The following is a 15,127-nucleotide window of genomic DNA, read 5'->3' on the forward strand; positions in this document are numbered from 1 at the left end:
TCTGAAAATGTTAGTGGTGTAATGATTAATTGAATGAATTTATCTTCCTTCTTTCGAACAAAATGGATCTGTCTGAGGTATGTTGTTAATCCAATTGAAATTAATCAACCTGTAACATTCTAAAATAGTTTCACGATGAAAAAAAACTATTATAATCAATTTAGGAAAATACTATTTGGTTTGAGAAATTTTAGGTCTATTGTAATAAAAAGTAAAAACAACCAAGTGCATTACGGCAGGAAACACGTAATTGCAGCAAAAAGGGATCAAACCATGATTACAGTCTAATTTGTGTAAATTTGCAAAGACGTGACCATACAGTGCGCTAGAATTCTCTTATAATGTTCTGTTTGTATCATTTTGATGTGGAAAAACAACAGTGAATTGAACTTTATAAAACTGTGAATGGGTTAGCCAACAATTCTTGCTTACTTGTTTGTTTGTATACATATTTAATTTACTCTTGTTTATCTTAAAAAAAATAAAGGGAATTTAGAAAACTTCACCTGTACTGTTCTGTACCCAGGTATTTATCTCTGATTCACACTGGTTGGATTTTTGGCCAAAGATGTCCTGGATCAGTTTTAGGTCAGCGAATTGGATAATTCAAAATGAATCGTCATGAATCGAATTGTTAAGATGAATCGTTACACCCCTAGAAAATGTGTATATTAAAATTCTTAATTTGTATAGTTCAGAATGGGTAGGGTTAATGATCACTTGTTTACAAGTGCTCATAAATCTCATTAACCTTTGCTGGACAATTGTGTGGATAATTTCTAGGACAATTTCCCACCTTCCTCCTGTGTTGCCCTCAGAATCTCTGTTTCCTCCAGTCAAAGCAGAAAACTGAACATCACCAGCAGGCACTGAAGACTTTAAAATTCCAGTTAGAGAGCAAAGGAGAGGGAGGTGCGGCTATGGGGGGAGGATTAGAGAGGAGCTGTCTCTGATGTTGTTTAATCTTACCGGCCAGGGAGCAAGCCAGCCACTGCACTCCTGATGTACATTATCAACCTCTGATGACCAGCTAGGGGGATTTGGCGCCTTAGATGCCGCTCTGCTGCCAACGCTGCTGGTGCAGAGCACTTCAGACCGTCTTCCTGACCGGCCGTAACCAGCCAGCAGCTCAATTTGGCTGATGGCAAGCGTGCTCAGCCAGGGGTAAAGTCAGTCCCGGATGATTTCCTTCTTCTCAGCACTGACACCCCTCCCCTTCGCAACCATCATCCAAATGTGCCTCTGTCCTCTCTTTCCCTCCCATTGCTGTCCTCCCTTGGCATTATTACACCCCCCCCCCCTCTGAAACTGAAAGAGCCAGCAATCACTCAGTCGCTCACATTATCTCGGGATCCTGTCTTGTTCCTCCCTCCCCACCCCAGCAGCCATCCTCCTCTCTTTTGCTGCTTTACGTCCCTCCATTCCGCCTTCCCCAAGTGCATTCCAGCATGACATACCACACGGGATTTCACGAGTCCTTTAAAGTCTGCTGCCTCTGGGAACCACTCTTCTTCATGCTACATTTTAGTATTCTAGGGAATACATGACTGGGGAGGCAACCAGGGCTGCTATTTTTCTGCAGTCTCCTCCTGGTTGTTATTTCTGTTGATGCTTTCTGGCAGAAAAACAAAAAAGGAGGAAAACGGAAGCTATCAGGTGATTGTCACTGATTGCTCTTTTTTTTCTTGACTGCTGAAACCCTCCTTTTATTGACCAAACATTTTCTGTGCAGATATCTTTTACTTGTTTATTTGAACACATAAACGCATCACAACAACATTATAAAAATTCTTAATAATCATTAAAATCAAAACACATTTACACATGCAACAACAGGGTTTTGGACAATGAGTAACTGTGATCAATTTTGTTACTGGAATTTATTGAGATCATTTTGCAGGTGAGAAAATTGCTGCGTACGATAGCAACAGAAAACTATCCTTTACCTGCAGAGCCACATTTGACATGTCAGATATGTCTACTGTTCAGCTGGTAAATCTACATTTTAGCATTTTTCACCTCACTCATATTTTCCCCAACCTTTTGAGAACTTTTCATGACAGAGACTGAGAAAAGCTTCGTAGTTTGGTTGAAACCTGTTTGTTGGACGGTTGTGACCTGCAGGCAGCACAAAACATCTGGTGCAATCAAATGTGATTCAATTCAAGCTTACGAAAGGGGTGGCCCTCCGCACGAGAAGACAGTATGTCCTATTCTGCAGTGAGTGGACACGGATGAGAAGACAAATCAACAATCCCATCATGCTTCGAGGAAACTCCATCAACGAACCTGTTAGATTCTATTTCAAGGAATAAAAGACAAAACTGCAAGAATGAGTCAATTTGGTGGAATTACTAAAAGTAAAAAAAGAAATGACTGGTCTAGGATAATTAACAGATTATTGCTCCAGAGTGATGTGTTGGGATTCTCAGATCATCAATCCTCATAGCCTCTTCTGTTCGACGGATTCATTGAGGCTGATTGTCTGTTTAAGTCCTTTACATAGGTTGGGCTGTAAAATCTACAGCCGTAACACTGAAAACACATTCATAGACACCAAAAATATACATAATGATACTGTTGAAAGGTACAATAATTACACAAAAAGGAAATTACAGTCAAAACAACACTGTTATGTTTTTGTTCCTCTTTTTGTCCTCCTTTCCTTCTCGCGTCCTCTCTAGAAATGGTGGGCGACTTAAATTCTGTGGATCCGTCAGGGGCTCCTGGCAGAAAGTCTAGAGTGCCACCTGCCCTCCTGCTGGATGAGGCTGCAAGAGCTTCTCCTAAAAGAACCATCGGAAAGCCTCGCCATTGTTCACAGGCGTCCTCTGTGGGAGGAAAAGAAGAAAAGGTTTTATGTACTGGTATAAGGGACAGTTCTCTTACATATGTTTGAATCAGTCATCAGTTAATGGGTGAAAGATGTGTGAATAACAGCTGTTTTAAATGTTATTAAAAATGAGGTAAAGATTAACCTGGAGGGGCAATTTTAAGAGGCTGTGCAGCTCAACCTTCAATGCAAGTATATCATTACAGGAGCCAGCTAAGGTGATTACATCCTCGTTCCTCCCACACCCAAATAATCATCGCACTGGTTGAAATATTCAGTACAAATTTCCAAGAAGCGACAATGAAGCATTTAATTACTGAGCACGAGCTGCAGTCAGGGGGAACAGCGCATCATTTCAATTTGAGCCGGGGCCAGCAAACCACCCCCACACACCCCTCCACAAAACCCCAAAACCTCCATGGCAAAAGCAGCTTCTTCTTTGAAGATGATTTAGAAGCCAGCAACATGAAAAGCTGGAGTATACCAATGAAAACTGGCATATTTGGGGATTTTCTCTCCATTTGGTGCCTTAACAAAATTGATAACAAACACTCCTTTTCTTCTTTGAATTATATTTTTAACAGAATGTTTTATTTTTTATTGTTTATCCGATAAGTGTGTTCTTCTGCGATGCTCATCCAGGTTACTGTTTACATCTTTCTCTCTTTTTTTTTAAATATATGAATGCTCTTGAAGTATTTACTCATTCTATGCTGCTGTGTATTGTAGTGTCTATGTGGACAAACATGACTTAACGTTTATCAGTTCTGATCTTTTCATGGAACAGGTGAAGTGTATGTGTTTGCGCTTGTGTGTGGGGGTGTCTATGAGTATTTTTCTATTTAAATAAACAGGCTGTCAAAAGGCGCCCTGTGCAGCTCTCCAAGTGAGGTTTAATAATATTTAGGTTTTTTTAATCTCATTTTAATTTTTTCACCTTTAAAAAAACACATAAATATTGATGAACATGTTTATTTTGTTTTAAAGACAAAAATGTATAATATGTAAATGTGACAAACCATCTAAAACCTATGGGGGAAAAAGTATTTTTGGTTGTTAAGACAAAGGTCAAAATTGGAGATGAATTGGACAACACAAAAACGTAAAGATTCCCCCCATGCCTCCCTGCTCTCTGGCTCTGGGGGCCCCCGTGGCGGTCCTGCTGGCCCTGGCCTGGGTGGCGGATGTTCTATTATGCTACTGTGTGGGTGTTGCGGGGATCTGGCTGCCGCTGCTGCTGCGGCGGGGGTCTTGGTGTGGGGATGACTGGGCGCTCTCCCTCCTTTTTACATTCCATCATCCATTTTGGAAGAACATAAACACTGACTTGAACACAGGTGTTAGCTCACCTTTGCACTAATATTTTGCGTGTTTGAATGAAATATTTCACACTAGTTGGTTTGAAGGCATAAGAGCGTGTGGAAACAATATTTGTATTGTGTACAAATATTGGCCCGGATGGCGTCTCCCCTGCCATCCTGAAACACTGTGTAGGCAAACTGGCAGCAGTCTTCACAGACATTTTTAACACCTCCCTGGAGTCCTGCCACGTCCCGGCCTGCTTCAAACTGTCCACCATCGTCCCTGTCCCCAAGAAGCCCCGCATAACTGGCCTCAATGACTACAGGCCTGTGGCACTCACGTCTGTAGTCATGAAGTCATTCAAGCGCTTGGTCCTCCCCCACCTCAAGTCCCTCACCTCCCCCCACTCCTGGACCCTCTGCAGTACGCCTACAGAGCCAACAGGTCTGTAGACGACGCTATCAACCTGGCCCTCCACTTCATCCTGCTGCACCTGGACTCCCCGGGAACCTATGCTAGGATCCTGTTCGTGGACTTCAGCTTGGCATTCAACACTATCCTCCCCTCCAGTTCTCCAGCTAAACGGGCCGGACTCCACCTGCAGGTGGATCACTGACTTCCTAATGGACCAGAGGCAGTGTATGCCGCTGGGGAAGAATTTCTCCACAACCCAATTTATCAGCACAGGATCTCCACAGGGCCGTGTACTTTCTCCTCTGCTCTTCTCCCTTTCCACCAACTGCTGCACCTCCTGCCATGACTCTCTTAAACTGATCAAGTTTACGGATGACACCACCTTCATCGGGCTCATCTCTAACAATGATGAGTCTGCCTATAGGAGGGAGGTGGACCGGCTGGTGTCGTGGTGCAGCATCAACAACCTGGAGCTGAACACCCAGAAGACAGTGGAGATGATAGTGGACTTCAGGAAAGTCACAGCCCCCTCATCCCCTCTCATCTTGACAGACTCTCCCATCACCATAGCGGACTCTGTCCCTCTCCTCGGCACCACCATCACCCAGGACCTCAAGTGGGAGCCGTCTATCAGCTCTCTGCTCAAAAAGGCCCAGCAGAGGATGTACTTCCTGGGGCAGTTGAAGAGAGCCAAGCTGCCGGCCCAGATGATGGTGCAGTTCTACACGACCATCATGGAATCCATCATCACCTCCTCCATCACTGTGTGCTATGCTGGAGCCACAACCAGACACATAAACAGACTGCAGCATATTGTGCGCTCAGCTGAGAAGGTGATTGGCTGCAGCCTTCCATCTGTCCCCAGAACCTGGGGACAGGCAGGTCGGATAGCTGCCGACCCTTCTCACTCTGGACATGGTCTACTGGAGTCTATTTATTTTCTGACCATTTTATAATTTTTTAGTTTTGCTTACTGCTGTTCATTTTTTCTATTCTTAAGTGTTTTATGTTGCACACTATCACTGAAGCAAATTCCAATTCTGCAAAACTGCTCTGTTCACTGAAAATGACAATAAACACTTTTTGAATCCTTGAATCCTTGGATGTTGACATGTAAACATTTTTTGGAGCCAACAGGTGTGCTTAGAACAATTGAGTGTGTGTGCACAGGCCCCGCCCTTATAGACTTGTATTATTTCTGAACCTCACTGTAATGAGTATTACCATCCAGTAACTTGTTGCTTTGTGCTGCTTCATGGTTTTACCCCCCCCCCCCCCTTTTTTCTTTAATCACCCTCCTATCCCCCCTTCTCTAACATCCCTCATTCTTCCTCCCTCCTTTCCTTTTCCGTCCGGTCCAAAAGAAAATATGTTCAAATATGATTAAAATGAATAAAGTTTGGACTCGATTACAAAAGGGGTTCATTCAGACATACCTCTGGTTTGTCAGAAGATTCAAAACCCCTGTTGTAACAGTAAAATATGTCCAACACAAGAGGCCTTCAGCTCTCATCTGTTTGCCAAGATGTTGAACAGGACAAGATAAAAAAAAAAAAAATGAGTGAAAAACAAAATCCACAAGTAATCTTTGATGGAAATCTTATTTAATATTCCCCCAGTCATTATATAAAGGATAATATATTAAAATGTTTATTCCATTTATGATATTAAAAGGTACAATAAAATACTTTTGAAACAGTACTGCATTGATCAAAACTAACTGTATCACACTTATTGTTGCACAAACTTTACATGTTATAAAAGCGTGGAGGTTTGGATGCAAAGCTTACATTTAACTCATATTTATCTTGAAAAAAAGGGCATTGAAATAATCATAGACAATCTAAAAATCCCATTTACCTTCATTTATTTTAGCTTCCAAAATATCATGACTCATCCTTTTTACAATTAATATTTAAAACAAAGAAGAAAAAAAGCAGTTCACCGAAAAGCATTTAGGCAATGGCTGCAAAAATGAGTTACAACCACTTTAAAGAAACAGAAGTTTAAAGAGTTAAAATCCATCAATAAATAACAATAAAATGAATCAACTTTTGGAACAACAAAGAGCAATGTATTTTTTTTTAAATCCATAAAATCCATGAATCTAGGTAAATATAATTTGGAAAATGCCATATATATTTATTTTAAAAGCACGGTGGCACAGTGGTTAGCGCTCTTGCCTCACAGCAAGAAGGCCCCTGGTTCAAGTACTGGCTGGGGGACCTGAAACAGAACATCAATGGGGGACCTTTCTGTGTGGAGTTTGCATGTTCTCCCCGTGCATGCGTGGGTTTTCTCCGGCTTCTTCCCACTGTCTAAAAACATGCTTCATAGGTCAATTGGCAACTTTAAATTATCCATAGGTGTGAGTGTGAGAGTGAATGTGTGTGATTGTGGCCCTGCGACAGACTGGCGACCTGTCCAGAGTGTCCCCTGCCTTCGCCCACAAGTGGCCGGGATAGGCTCTGGCAGCCCCGTGACCCCGAAAGGGAAAAAAAGGTAGAAAAAGAATGAAGGAAAAAATTAATGTTTTTTTTTCATTCACGCATTGCTGCAGTGTTAATGCAAATACTGTTTGTATGACCTATTTAACATTGATGAAAAAATATAGGATCAATCATTGTTTCGTACTTTTTGTACAGCGGAGCTCTGGCAAAAATTGAAGGTGGATTACATGGACTAACATGCACAAAATGTTGAATTTTGATACATCTTTTTACACACAACAGTGGTGCAATAAATACTTTTAGACTGCGGTGAAACTTCAAGTAATAGAGAAACAGCTGCCAACTAAATTGTACTTTAAAGAGTTTAAAAAATATAATTGATTAAGCAACAAAAAACTTCAAATTAAACTTCAAATTAAACCTGGTCTCGGGGCTCCCCCATTTCTACAAATCTATAAATGTGGATCCACTTATTACATATTAATATGGCCCTCATGACCCTAATCAAACGTTTTTACATTTATCAATATTTGCCTCCGAACATGTTCATGCAAGTATTACACACTTAGCATCTGTATGCTTTACAATATTATTGTTTTTGCTGTTATGATATGAACGTAAGTACCTGATGGCTACATCTGTTGTGAAACACATATACATACGTCAGTTGCCTTTTTCTTTCTGAGTGTTGAGTCTACAAGAAGGGGAAAAAAATGCTAAAATGTTTGTTAAAAAATAGCATAAAATGATAATTCACACAAAAAACTAGATGCAATTATTTTGTATTCACAGTTTCTTCTAACACCAACAGCTGATTCTCTCCCACTAAACAAAATTGGAGGTTATGTTTTCTCATATTGATCAGTTATGGCAGTGTCTGCGGTCTTTATGAGGCCTGAAGATTTTCTTCATAAACCTAATCTAAAGCTGTCACCTGTACATTGGAGAGCTTGGCTCATCCTCACACCCATTATATATTCTTTCTGTGTCAGTGGCAACAATTTACCATATTTTCACACCACATTAAGCAATTACCATTATCCTTCTGAGAGACTAATAGAGGAGCTGGGAGCAGCAGGATACCATCATCACCTATTTAAAACCCAGGATAAATGATACACTGTCGTGTTTTAAAGGGTCAAGATGTTCTCACACATTTTACCCAAGAGCAATGAGGTGATTGCTATGTCAGAGTGACTTCAATACTTTTCACCCATTTTTTACATTAATTTCCCTTAATCTTTTTCCAGAATGGCTCTTTTAAAACATTTTTTCAAGAGATCCAGCCAAGAATCTTGCCTTTATTTAGCTGTTCTGATAAATAAACAACATCACCAAGTGAAATTAAGCTCTCCTTTACAATTATCTGGGAAAAATGAAATCTTTTATTAGTAAAATTGTGTTTATTTTCAAAATTTTGAGAGGCTGACTGTATCATAAAAAAGCAAAGCTAGTTTTAAAATACTTTTTTTGCTTGTTTTTTGACCTCTGGCTCTTATTAAATCTCCAGAATAACTATGTAAGTTACGGAGCCCATGTCCTGACATTAAAAAACGAAAATGTATCTTGTTCCCACAAGATAATATTCCGTTCCCTCGAAATACTATTTCGTTCCCTCGAAATAATAAATTTGTGCGAACAAAATAATCATTCACGTCATAAGTCTTTCATAAATACGGATATACTCTCCGTCTGGCCACAAAAGCCGCTTTCAGTGGTAACTTCCGTGTCTCTGTGACCCACATTCGTTCAAGAAAGGAAAAAGAAAAACAAGAATGATCAATTTATTATTGTCTTAATGAATTTAAGAAAAATATCATAAGATTTATGATAGCTAGGCTTGCTGCTTTGCCATAAGATTCACCGGACATAGCTCCTTCTAGCTCCGCCGCGGAGCTCTTTTGCTTGTCATGCCGGCATTCGGGCAGCTGGCTGGTCGGTAGACAGCCAGCTGACATTGTAGTTTAGGGTCGAATAGGAATAATAATATTCAGGACTTGTCTTTTATTAACATACTCTTTAGCAGTCGCTTTACATTTGAAGGCTAGAAGGCTACATGCTAACTAACTAGCTGATCATTTATCCTGTTATTCACGTCATAGATTTACAGCAGATACCTTCACATTTCTGTCTGTGTGTGTCTCATTACATTGCATTGAAGACACGGAGGATGTTTAGAGATCAGATTTATTTCTTTTAAAAAGCACAAAAGCAACGATCGGTAATCACGTTCATTCACATGATCCTGGTACGCTCTCTGTCTATCTTGCTGCAAAAGCCGCTTTCTGCTGATACCTCCGTGTCTCTGTGAGCATTCAATAGGGGTAAAAATAAAAGCAAGAATGATCGATCTATTATTGTCTCTGTGAAAATCAGAAAAATATCATAAGATTAGGCTGGCTGCTTCGCCTATACCGGACTCAGCTTTTAGCTAAGTGTGTGCAAGATGTGAGCAACATCCCGTCATGCTTCACGCATACCCAAGATGCATTTGGACCAGCCAATCATTGGTCTTGTTGTTACACTTCAGTTACAGGGACAGGGTGATTGGTCGAAATGCATCTTGGGTATGCGTGAAGCATGACGGGATGTTGCTCACATCCATGTTTGTAATGCTAGGAGCTAAGAGCTAAGAATCAAATGAAACATGTATTTCAAACAGCTTTAATATTTACTGGATATTGATAAATCATGTAATAAAATGGTTATAGTATAACGGGGTTGGATTATATAAGTTCGCTTCCTTCCACTCCCTTTCAAGCAATATTTATTAATTATGTCTAATTATCCTAAGTTTGATTAGTTACCGTATGAATGTATAACTGATGATTATATTGTTTTTGTGTATTATTTCTATTTGATTGCTTGAAATAAACCATTTCAAATCAAAAAAATATTGATGAGTAATTATTAATGATTTTTCAAAAATAAGAATTTGCTCTTGCTATAATAAGAAAACAGGGCGGATTGTGGCTCAGATGGGCTGGAATACAAAACTTTAAGATTTTATTGTAAAAATAATTTTTGTGTTATGCATTGCTTAATAAAAGTTTTGTTGATGGTTTCTTAAATTGTTGTCAATAATGATAATGAAAGTTGGGGGACAAAATGTTTTGCTAGGGAGGGCACTTGACTTCCCTTGCCCCCCGTAGTTCCACCCCTGTAAGAATACTATTGTGCAAGATTTGTGTCAAAGTGTGTGAAAATACAGTAAAATTAGATATTTTTACTGTCAAGTTCTACATTTATGATGGAGCTTAATACAGTGCATCCAAAAGAAAAGGCTTGAGATCCCATTGTTTTTCAGTCAGTAGTGTAGATACTTTTTAGGTTTTCATTTTATTAACATGGGATGGACACGTGTGGAATCGTAACAATTGTAATGTAGAAATATTCTAACTTAAAAACGAACTAAAAGTTTCAATGGTTTTCGTGAAGTATCCCTGGTGACAAACATTTAAATATTGCAGGAGTTTCATTAAAAAGCTACTCCGATCTATCCAAATTATCCGTGTACAAAGACGAGGAAAAAACAAATCTGTACCCAAATGTTTTGGATGCACATGTGCGCCACCAGGGCCCTATCAGACTCAAGTCCACTTCTCTCTGACTGCAGCATGCTGCTCACAAGATGCACAAAAGAGATAAATTAGAGTTGAGGATGTTTATCTTGATCCATATTCTGAAATTGATCAGTCCCTGGTGGAAGTGTGGCTCGCCGGAGACAGTAATGACCCTGATCTGGGCACTCGGCATGTCTCTGTTTTGTTAAGTTCCCACGTTATTGATCAAGTGCGGCTCTTGAGTGCTGCCTGGATTCACTCTTGGGCCCTGTTGCATCTGTACACAGCGGTGACCAAGCACAAAGAAGGCTCAATTAGCACAAGCTCGGAGCTGTCGGCTCCCCCACCTGCGTGTGCCTTCAAATCACACCCATCAACTAGCAGATGGAGCGGTGGGTTGGAAAAAAAAAAAAGGTGGGGGGGTAGGGGGGCTCACACGAGACAAGAGGAGGAAGAGGAACGGAGGGAGAAATGGAAAGGGTGAGCAGAAGGCAAGTGCTGATAGTGTTACACTGGGGACAAGGGATCGATGCCAGCGTTTTACCTCAAGACTTTGTGGCAGGGGTTCAGCGTCACATTAACGACAGCGCCTCTGCAGCAAAGCATGCATAACAACCGCACAGAGACGACACTCCGACACAGAGGGAAAAAAACAATTTCCTGTGCTAACAATGAACGCACACACACACAAACAAAAAAGCTCTGAACTGTCTGAAGGGGGAGGACAACTTCAAATTAACCCTACCACACCACCACGGAGGGCAGGGTATTCGAGGTGTCTGGGTTTTTTTTTGTTTTTTTTTCTCCAGTGATAACAGCACAGTAAAGCTGACATGTGGTGGAATAATTCTCTGCTGATTCTAGAGAAACAGTGTGAGATCTCTAGGCGGCCAAGAAACCCTGTGATGCTAACTAAGACTGGCAGGTGCAGTTAATGCTGAAGCCACATCGTCAGCTGATTTGAGACCAAGCTGCAGACAGACAGGAGCTAGAATGAAAGGGCGAATCATAATCAAGGCTAAAGGTTCCCCTAAGCGAAGCAGAACCTTATGCATGCATGCTAGGGCAACTTCAACCTCAAGTCACAGTCTTTGTAACCCAGGGTAAAGTCTGATCCTCTCTAAGTTCCCCAAATAAATAATAAAAATATGCAAAAGGGCCTTAACCCCCTGCTCCCCCTATTCCCTGCAGCCTTGGCGTCACTCTGTGCTGGGGCCAGCGATAAACCACTCAAGACGATGAGGATGATAATGGCAGACGCCGCAGCGCCTCAAAATTCAATCAGCGCCCGGACGTCAATGCGGATGAGTGTAAAAATGAAATATGCTCGCCGACGTGTGTTAAAAGACGGCACACGGGGCTCACGGAGACAACAAGAAGAGATAAAGGGAATGATGAGGTAAAAAGCAAGTAAAGGAAGACAAGGAAGGAGAGAAAGACAGAGGGAGAGAGAAAAGATGAAAATAATGTGGCTCCACTGCTCTGCTTCCAACACAATCCCACTGGCATTCTGAGCAGCCCTGCTTTAACCACAGACTGTGAATAAATTAGCCTTTTGAACTCAGGGTGATTGCAAATGTGCCCCGGTTTCTCTTGAGACATGTCTGGCAGTAACCCTCAGCTCTGTGCTCTCAGCCAGCCTTGTCACAGAAGCCGCCTTTTCTCAACCTGCATGCTCACGTCATGCACAGCCGCACACAGGCGTGCACATCATAATCATTTTTAATTCACCATAATTGTTAGAGTTTTGCTTTCTTTTTATCTCTGCTCCCTTCTTCTACTTTTCCCTCTATTGTACATGAGACACTGGTAGAAAAACTGCTTTAAAAAATAAGTTATATAGGAAAATATTTTTCAAATGTGCCAAATTCTTTTTATAACACACATGCAACTATTATTTATAACCCTGATTTATCAAATATTTGTAGGATTTTAATTTGATTTACCAGATTTAGCTTGTTCTTGAGCGAGTAGTTTGTTTTGTCCTTGGGGGGAGATTTGTTTTTTTTCTTGCTGTTCACTTCACGTGGGCAGACATATATGAGCACTAATGATTGCAAATATCGGAGGTTGATCGGTCGATCACTGACTCTTTGCTCTGTCCCATTCACACACTGCTGCCAACAACACGTTGCATAGATTTATGCAAAGTTTAAACTTTTATTTGTCATTTATTATTGAGAGGATGCAGACTCTATTTTTTTTTAAAACTAAAAGTAAAATATAGTAAAAATAAAGGGAGATCCAGGCTTCTATGCATTGAGAACTGCACACTTTCAAAGATATTTCTAATTTGTTGCCTCTGTCTTTAAAAATACTGTGCAAATATGACATGACACATAAAATATCTGTTAAAATATCAATTATTTCTACTGCTTAACTAATGCAGAATATTTCTTATTTTGGCAAAATGTTAATACATTTGATGGGATATTCAATGTTTGCCATTTGCAATGTTGGTGCTCAACAGTTGGGGGAATTTAGAGTGGAAAGGTCTGTTGTTCCGGATCGAGTCAAAAACCTTGCGTTTTGTTTTTAATTTAGACTGCTTTTCAAACCAAAGCTTGTAAACAAAACCCTGTGACAACAGATCCCTTCACTCATTGGCCAGGAATTACGAGGGCAGGGCAAAGTCACAAGAGACAGAATAAAGAAAATGCTGCGCTTTGCAATCCTCGTTGGGATAGTTCACTTGTTAAAACTTTATATATCGCTGACCAATTTTGAACGTCTGTATCAACGTCAAGTACAACACTTTTCATTGCTGCTTTGTTCCGGTGGAGTCTTGCTGCAAGGCGGTTACTGAGGAGATGTCGGGTATGAAGAGTAAATATAGTTGGGAAAATAGTCAGAAGCAATGTGTGTCATGTTAAAAATTGTTTTGATAAGCCTGCATTCATCCAGTTGCATTTCAACGAGTTGCTATGTCTCATTGCTGCTCTGCTACTTTTTTATTTCCCATACTTCCCGGCTACAGACAGAGGAAATCCAAAGTGAACCGGAGCTCAGTCCGATTGGAAACGAACTGAGACCATGATGGGTCCGAGAGCGGGTCCTGGCCCGAATCAGGGTCCACCTGGCTGTATTCAGAATCAAAATGTATTCTGAATTATCAGGAAAAACAAACTATAGTTCACTTCAAGAGAACCAGATGTGTCTGAATACACCCTTGATATCTGTGATCAGATCAACAGTTTGCTACATTTTCTTAAAAACCTATTTGAGTGTGCAATGAAAAAAAGCTGACGTCCAAAAAATATTAATAGCGCATTGAGCAGGAAGGTTTGTATAGGGCATATTGATTTGCACTGCATGAACGCTGGGGTGAAACACAAATTAGAAAACCCTAGTTTCCTTTCAAGAACAATGTTTTTTAGTAGGAAGTGAAGTCAATGTATGATGTAAGGAGCAAAAAAAAAGCTCACAACCATTGACTGGATATGAGAACTGGACTCCAGAAATGTGACGTCACCCATAGAACAGAACTTGCTTCTGGATCCACCAAAATGAAGTCAATTCAGTCAATTCAGTTTGCGATACGGATGCCGCCATGTTTGGAGATAGATGCTGTCGATAAGCAGTGATTGATCTGAGTCATTCAGAGTCAATGTTTCTAAGGCAACCGCTGTTGTCAATCAGGAGCGAGCATTCTGGAAATCCACATCCTCACCACTTATAAGTGGGCTACACAAAATCTGTCAATCAAATGTTTTGAACCGTCAATGCAAATAGCTCTACTTTTATTGAGGCATCTGATTTTAATATCAAGATAACTTGATATTGAAAAAAATATAATAATAAAAAAATTAAAATTATCAAGAACATGTTAAAAAAACGTATCAGAGCAAGAATGGTTATTCTGACAAATGACTAGTGACTGTCATTTGAAGAATGGGATTTTGGCTTCTTGGAACCAGCATGTACTTCCTATTTGGAACATGAGGATGGAGGGGTCACTCAGTCCAGTTCTCACATACAGTCAGTGTCCACAACTTAAAGTTACTGTTTGGTTCACTGCGTAATGTCTTCGTTTTCACTTCTCAGAGTGCCGTGTGTGAATGCAAATCCAACTAGATTTAGGTGTGAAAATTATAAGCAATTTCAGCATATTCAAATTGAGTCTGCAGGACTATCTTAGTGTGAAAGCAGCCTAAGAATGAATAAATGTGTTGTACTTTAAAGTAATTTGAGTGTCAAAAAAGAACAAGGAAAATTTAAAAAACTGCTACAATTTAAAGTTCATTAGATCACAGTAACATGGTTACATTGCAGAAGCAGTGTTTATTTCTGCTTTCTACAAATATGTTCATAGCAGCTGATTTTAAGTGTTTGCCAACCGTCTTTAACAGTGTGCCTCTTTAAAATAAGGGTTAAAGCTTTGCTCCTTTGATGGAAAGTAGAGGCTGTCTAAATATGCTTGACATAGTCTACCAAACTGAAGGGACAGGAAGGTGTTTTAAAATGAGTCCATGTTAACACATAATCTTGGTATTGTGTCAGCGCTAGCCTCTCTTAACAACAGCTCCTTTTTTTCAACACATAAAAGGCGAATCAAGTTAGAAGCT

At 40.3% G+C, this 15,127-nt stretch overlaps 1 protein-coding gene across 1 annotated transcript in view; it reads right to left on the minus strand.

The window, feature by feature from the left end:
• Window positions 1–1,733: 1,733 nt before the first annotated feature.
• cxxc4 (CXXC finger protein 4) overlaps window positions 1,734–15,127 on the minus strand; it is a 30,296-nt gene continuing 16,902 nt past the window's right edge. The window contains exon 3 of the mRNA XM_004065913.4: window positions 1,734–2,831. Within this exon, the coding sequence (XP_004065961.2) occupies window positions 2,787–2,831 (45 nt within the window). The 3' untranslated portion in view covers window positions 1,734–2,786. The remainder of the gene's footprint in view (window positions 2,832–15,127) is intronic.

Source organism: Oryzias latipes, chromosome 1, assembly GCF_002234675.1.
Source record: "Oryzias latipes chromosome 1, ASM223467v1".
Classification (NCBI taxonomy): domain Eukaryota; kingdom Metazoa; phylum Chordata; class Actinopteri; order Beloniformes; family Adrianichthyidae; genus Oryzias; species Oryzias latipes.